The sequence below is a fragment of the Protobothrops mucrosquamatus genome, unplaced genomic scaffold (assembly GCF_001527695.2).
Source record: "Protobothrops mucrosquamatus isolate PMUCROS unplaced genomic scaffold, P.Mucros_1.0 scaffold461, whole genome shotgun sequence".
Classification (NCBI taxonomy): Eukaryota; Metazoa; Chordata; class Lepidosauria; order Squamata; family Viperidae; genus Protobothrops; species Protobothrops mucrosquamatus.
In genome coordinates, this window is record NW_015386782.1 from 1,107,023 (window position 1) to 1,114,101 (window position 7,079).

The following is a 7,079-nucleotide window of genomic DNA, read 5'->3' on the forward strand; positions in this document are numbered from 1 at the left end:
AGAATTAAATACGTGGGAACTATAACAAGGGATAATTCTTTGATAACATTGTTTTAAAAATCTATTTTTTTTCTGTAGGACCTCAGCTGAGTGCACAACTAGAAGGTTGGCTCTCTCAAGTACAGTCTACGAAAAGACCTGCTAGAGCCATTATTGCACCGTAAGTTTTTTCCCCTCTCCCTCCCACTCACTGAAGTGGGGAATGCTCCAAAAACTGAAAGTTTTTAAGAAGAAACTGGACAGCCATTTGTCCGAAATGGTATAGGGCTTCCTGCCTGAGCAGGGGGTTGGACTAGATGACCTCCAAGGTCCTTTCCAACTTAATAATAATAATAATAATAATAATAATAATAATAATAATAATAATAATAATAATAATAAGGCTATCCAGTGATGATGAAGCTTTCAGAGACCGAGTGCCCAAACTGCAACCCAAAACTCACTAATGCATCATCGAGTGCCGGGTGGGTGTGGCCCATTGGGAGGGCGTGGCTGCGGTAGTAATGGCAGACTGGGTGGAACTAAAAAGTTCAATCAATCAATTCCAACTTTGCAAGATCTTTTTTTTCCCCCACAAGAAGTTGAAATTGACTGATTGAATTTATTTTTTTTTGTACACGGCGGCAGAGGCCTAAAGCGAAAAGGTTTTATAAAACCCAGCTGAAGGCCTAGGACTGGGGTGATGGCACGCGTGCTCACAGAGAGGGCTCTGAGTGCCGCCTCTGGCACCCGTGCCATAGGTTCGCCACCACTGGGCTATCCCAAGAATTCATATAAAGACATTAGAAAAGATACTACTCCCCTCAGATAACGAGAGAGAGAGCAAAATCTTCTTTATCTCAATTTGTATTGATTGGATAATAAGCTAGTCTTATCCCCTGACTTCTTGGTGGCAGTTTCTTACCATTTATTGAGGGTTGACTTTGAGTTACAAGAACAGGTACACTTTAATTGCTTTGGTTTCATTGTGACAATTGGCTCTGGCTTACTCTGAATTCAGTCTGGTAAGATATCAGTAGCAATTAGTTTATGGCTATGTGTGAGGGCAAGCTAGTTTGAATGGAAGACATAAGAATCAGTCTACCTCTGTCTTATTTTTAATTTCTTTTAGAATAGCTAACCATTTCATGAAACTAGGCATTTGGAAAGGGCAAATTAAATCTTTAATCTAAATTAAAGTATCTCCTACAGATGTCTAGCTTCAGTTTCTATCATATATTCAATGACAGACACTTTGGTAGTTCTTATTATTAAGAATCCTTTTCTTATGTTCATCCATATTCTTTTCTCAAAATGTTGTTTTTTGAGCCCAAATTACAGGAAATTAGACTTTATGAAAACCATTTACTGCTACTCAACTGAGAAGTGTTTAGAATACTTGAAATGTTAAGTCTTCTGAGTAATTTCTTGCCTACAATTTGAGAAAGCAGAATATTAATATCTTCAAATTACTTTAACCTTTAATTAAAATATACAGATGTAACTTTCTTTTTCTGTGCTCAGAATTAACAATCTTGATATGGCATACACACCAGGGTTGAGGATTTTTTCTTTCAACGAGTTTATATTTTTTCCAGTTAACTTTTCAGAATCTGTATACCTTTGGCATGACCAGACAGGCATTCCTTGTTTTTCCTGTCAGGAGGAACAAGGACAAACTCCAGGAACTCTTTTCAATATGTTTCAGTCAGCTTAAAACAGTAGCTCCCAAGTAGGCCTGATTTTACTTGCGAGTCCCTTTTTCTATAAAAGAATTACTTTTGAATGAATAATCATCACACTGGGTTGGGTCAGGAGGTCTTGGAGGCCAGATCTGATCATTACGTCATAGTTTTCTCACTGCTAGTACCCACCTTATTTTCTGCCACATAAGTAAGCTTTTCTCTTTAATTGTTAGTACTTAGCTTGGAGCACTCACCTGATACCTGTAGATTGGATATATCTGCTTATCAAACTCAGTTATATTTCTTTCATTGAGATTTTTCTACAGAGATTCAAAAAAAAACCCTCAAAGAAAGTGTCTTTTGTTTTTGGCAGACATGCAGGATACACTTACTGTGGGTCTTGTGCAGCTCATGCATACAAACAAGTGGATCCTTCAATTACGTAAGTAACATCCAAGAAGATTCTTGTCTTAAGTGCAACCAGATGCAGTTTGTATAGATGCTGGCTTAAGACAGCAAAAAATTATTTAGGGTGGATTTGTCAGGAGAGGAAATCTGTTTTTCAGAGTTACAAGCACAACCAACTAGATCCTGAGGTCATGTAAACCATGTAGGGAACCTGTAGCATTTTTTTAATTTTCTAAAACCTGATTTTTGTGGATGGGGAATCATCTTGAATTAAATGGAGGGCAGAACTGGAGGTTGCAATGGAAAAAAGAATCTGAAAGGTTTATTTTGTGTTCAGAAGAAACCTTTGTATTTTCAAAGACCAAATCTAAATCTGTCCCAATGCAGATTACTTTTTGCCTGGGATTGTGCTTGCCAAATTCTGCTATAAAACTCTTATGTGATCCAGATGCTATGTGATTCAATTTCCCACAATCAACCACATTGCAAGTATAACGTGGAAGTTAAACAAGAGAATCTATCAAAGATCAAATGATGTGATCATTTCCCTTTAGTCATGAAATGTGGTACTCATATATTTTTTCTTATTCATCTTCAGACGGCGAATCTTCATCCTTGGGCCTTCCCATCATGTGCCCCTCTCCAGATGTGCACTTTCCAGTGTGGACATATATAGAACTCCCCTATATGATTTGCGAATTGATCAGAAGGGTAACTGTACACAATTCATGCAATACACAAACAAAATAATTTCTTAGCAAATTTAGTGTTATTTTTTTGAGACTGTCTATTCTACATAGTTTATCTCTTAACTATTTGTATAAAAAGGCAGCTGTATTGATGTTGGATGTTTTGCAAAATGTTTTAATAATACTTATTGTTTCTTTTATGTATTGGCTCAGTTTGCATAGAATTTTAACAAACAAAGACTGAATTCATAGAGGGTGCTGAGGAAAAAAACAAACCATGTTAAAACTTATTGGTGACTATCTTAGATATATTTACATATAAGTATAATTTAATATTAACCATAGTGCATGCCATATACAACACAATTTACTACAACCTGCAGTTGTTTATTGATTGTATTCCCTTGCAGCTACTTCTCTATATCTTTGGTAACTGGCAGCTGTCAGTTACAAGATTTTATATTTTAAACAAAAATGCAGGAGCATATCGGTGATTTAGTCAATCATAGACCATCCATGTTTGGAATGAGCAAAGTCTTATCCTTCCATCAGTTCATTTAAAATAAGAACCCTGCATGGAATGATTAAATAAACCAGAGCAATGGAGATAATGTCAATGGAAGCGATTCTGCTTTGTTGCTACTTTTGTTTTTTGTCTCAGTTACTACATTGATTGACGATACTTAATTACACCAAATTAATGTGAAGTGGAAAAAGTAAAAATTATTATTCATAGCCACATGAAAACTATGTGCTGGGTTCAGTCGATTCACTAAGCTAATCAACAAAATGACAAGTAAATATGCTTCTTTTAAAAGTATATTTCTCTAAACGTTAATCACATTTTTCAGTTAGGAGACCTGCATTAAGCTGTTAGTTTAAATGACAATGTGAAAAACTCATCCATTTGGGAACAGGGCATTCTAAAGCATTGCAAAACATCCTGTTCCCACTCCAGATCATTCCAAATATCCTCCTTGACCATGTCATTCCAGGGGTGGTTGGTAGTTTCCAGGATATTATAAAGACTCTGGCCTAGAAGCTGATTGAAGTGATCCAGATGAAATGCTTATTAGGAATGCTATGTTTGGGATACCTAGAACTACTTCTGGTTCGTAAAATTTACTTCTAGAAATTGTTGAACCACCCCTTAAATGACATTTCCCAAATTGATTAATTTCATGCATATCTAGCTCTGACTAATGTTCTCAGTCTCACAACTACAAAGGAACTAGAAAGAAACAATGAAAAAAGTTTTCAGATTCTAAAAAAAATTACCAGCTATGTATGAAAAATGTCCCTTACTATAATTTATTTTATAAACGTTAAAAGCTGTTAAATGTGCCATTACTCCACAGTTGTATTTTTATTTTATACAGTTAAAATCTTTTTCTCAAACTTATGTATGAGCAAATGCAAATCAAAGTAGGATATCTCCATATGTATTTCCCTGCTTTTTATGTGTAAACCTTCCCCTCAACAAAATACCAATTTTAATGTGTGTTTGTTTGGAGTGCCCTATTTCATTTATAGGCTAAGTGTATTCCTGTTGTGAGTCAGAGGTGGGGAACTTTTACCAGAACCATTGTGAATAACATTCTTACTACAAGCTGTGATTCCTGTGATAATTAGGAATCATAAGTCTAACACATGAAGCAGAAAAGAGAAGTTTTTTATGCAGTTGTTTATCCATTTGTTCTTTAATATATTAATATATTTAAAACTTTTCAGTTTATGCAGATTTGTGGAAGACTGGAATGTTTGAGCGTATGTCTTTGCAAACAGATGAAGATGAGCACAGTATTGAAATGCACTTGCCTTACACTGCTAAAGCCATGGAAAGGTATTTGGATTATTTAAAACTGCAGATATTAAATTAGATGTATTTTGGAATAATAATAAACCCATTTTCTCAGTTATTTCACTAACGTTGAATACGTCTGTGGCTTCAAAATCCTTAGGGCTTTGATGTGCCAAACCAATTAAAATCAGAGGACTGTGAACTGAAACTTTTAGACACGTGGAGAGTCTATGTTAAAAGGGTAGAAAAGCGTAGGATTGAGCAAAATAGAATTTCCAGGAAGAGAAGACATGGGAACTTCTATCCTTTTAATAATGAAAATATATGCATTTTTAATTAAAGTGAGATCAAAAGGTTTGAAATCTGTAAATATTCTGCTCCTGACCTCTACTTAGCCCATTTATGTATTCTTTATTGAAAAGTTTTATAAAAGTTACAATATAAACCCCAAAACCCACCCACCGATTTGGGGGGAGAGGGAGGGGGTGAAGGGTCTCGACTTATGTCCCAATGTTTATATTATTAGTATTAGATTGATTGTAATTGGTTGATATATTTATTGGTTCAGGTATTACGCGAAATTGAGGGGAAATTGTATTTATATTATTAAATAATTAAAACATAAACAAATTAGTATCCTAATTATTAAACAATAGAATATTTTTAAACAATACTAATACTAAAAATAATAATAATATCACATAATTAAATTATTATTATTATTATTACCATTTATGTATTATTACCATTTATGTATTCTTTGAAATAATTTGGAATGATTGGCAAGAATAAAGGTCATAAACTATCCAAGTTGCATAGTTCAGCCCTGGGGTCTCTTTATCTTTTTAGACTAACAGGCAGATATGAAATGTTGAGAATCATGGCTACTTTCACAAAATGACTGTCATGAAATAGTGGCTAGTCATAGACTACTCATTTAATTTTTAATTTATCATGGGTCATCAAGTTATTGTCAGCATAGATAATATTCTCCAGAATGATCTGTGTCCAACATTTGAAACTGGCCTATTATTTTTGTTTTGTTTTATTTATGTAAAATGCTTATATAGTCAACCATCTTATAATCCTCTGGATGGCTTCCAATCAGAGATTAAAACAGCATATAAAATCTTATTAAAAATATACAACTAAACAGACTAAAACAATAAGGATCTGGCACAAGGTCAGCCTTCTAATGTGCAATTATCAAGTCTTATCCCAGTGTTTGGGGCAGGGGGGAAGCCAGGTCTTCCAATATTTATGGAATACTAGGAGGGTAGAGGCCTGCCAAACATCAGGGGCAGAGTGTTCCATAGGGTAGGGACTGCTACAGAAAAGACCCACTTCCTAATTCAGGAATGGCAATATTTAGGAGAAGGGACTAGGAGCATGCCCACCTCATCTGACCTGCTGTCCTCAGGGAAACCAAGTCCTGCACATAACCTGGCCCTGTGCCATATAGGTCTTTAAAGATGATGACCAACACCTTGAATTGCACCCATAAAGAAAATGGAAGCCAGTGCGGTTTGCACAACAAAAATGTTACATGGACAAGCCTAGGGTCCCCCATATACGTATGTGCTGTTGCATTCTGAACTAGTTGAAGTTTCTGGGTGATGATTGGGTATCAGTAGCATACTGATGATATTAAACTCCATACCAACTGATGACGTCCCCTAGCAGTTTCATGCAGATGTGAGAAAGGAATAGCAAGAGGCTTGAGCCCTGGGGCATCATACATTGCAAGTCTAGGGCTCGACTTCTACTAAACACCTGGACTGAAAATTTATGGAAGGTAAATTGGTAATGCTACTCATTGCTGCATACTATGTCCCTTGGATGTTTTCTGATTTCTCCTGCAGCTTGCCTTTTTTTCCTGGCAGTTGGGCATTCTTTCTAGCAAACTTATTAATTTGCAACTACCAATCCCATTTTATTTTCTAATAATATATCTTGGATCTTTGTGTGGTTGAGGTTGAGGTTGGTGCTTTGTTTTGCACGGATTAACTTACATTTTTCCAAATTAAAAGAATTAGTGACCTAAAACCAGGTGTCCCATGAAGAGAAATATTGCCAGGCACCTTGACATCTGTGACTATCATATATGGGATCCCGGCAGAAATTAAAAATCTAAATGTTCTTTGTCATATGTGCCAAATTCTATTCATCGTCAGGAATGGTCAGACTTTTGCAATGACCTCACCAGGCCCTACAGAATTCTTTGAGGGCTGGACAAATGAATGAAGCTTATAGGTGAGAATTATACATATCATAATTATATGTCCCCTGTGCCTAATATGATCACATATGTTCATGTGCAGTGCTATGTTATAATGAAGTTTCCTATGTCTTCGTTAAGATAAAATTTCATACACAATTGATAATATGAGTACATAGTAAATATGCAGAAAAGAATCTGGCTTGCTCATACATAACCTGTGCTTTTGTATATTTCAAACTTAAATCATGTTTTGAATTGCCTGTGAGGTACATAAATTTTTAAAAATTGGGAAATAG

At 35.4% G+C, this 7,079-nt stretch overlaps 1 protein-coding gene across 1 annotated transcript in view; it reads left to right on the plus strand.

Moving 5' to 3' along the window:
* The window catches only part of MEMO1 (mediator of cell motility 1), an 18,557-nt gene extending 13,916 nt beyond the window's left edge, over positions 1-4,641 (plus strand). Inside the window, exons 2-5 of the mRNA XM_015816506.1 lie at positions 79-160; positions 2,038-2,106; positions 2,671-2,783; positions 4,493-4,641. Of these exons, the coding sequence (XP_015671992.1) occupies positions 79-160; positions 2,038-2,106; positions 2,671-2,783; positions 4,493-4,641 (413 nt within the window). The remainder of the gene's footprint in view (positions 1-78; positions 161-2,037; positions 2,107-2,670; positions 2,784-4,492) is intronic.
* The last annotated feature ends 2,438 nt before the right edge of the window (positions 4,642-7,079 follow it).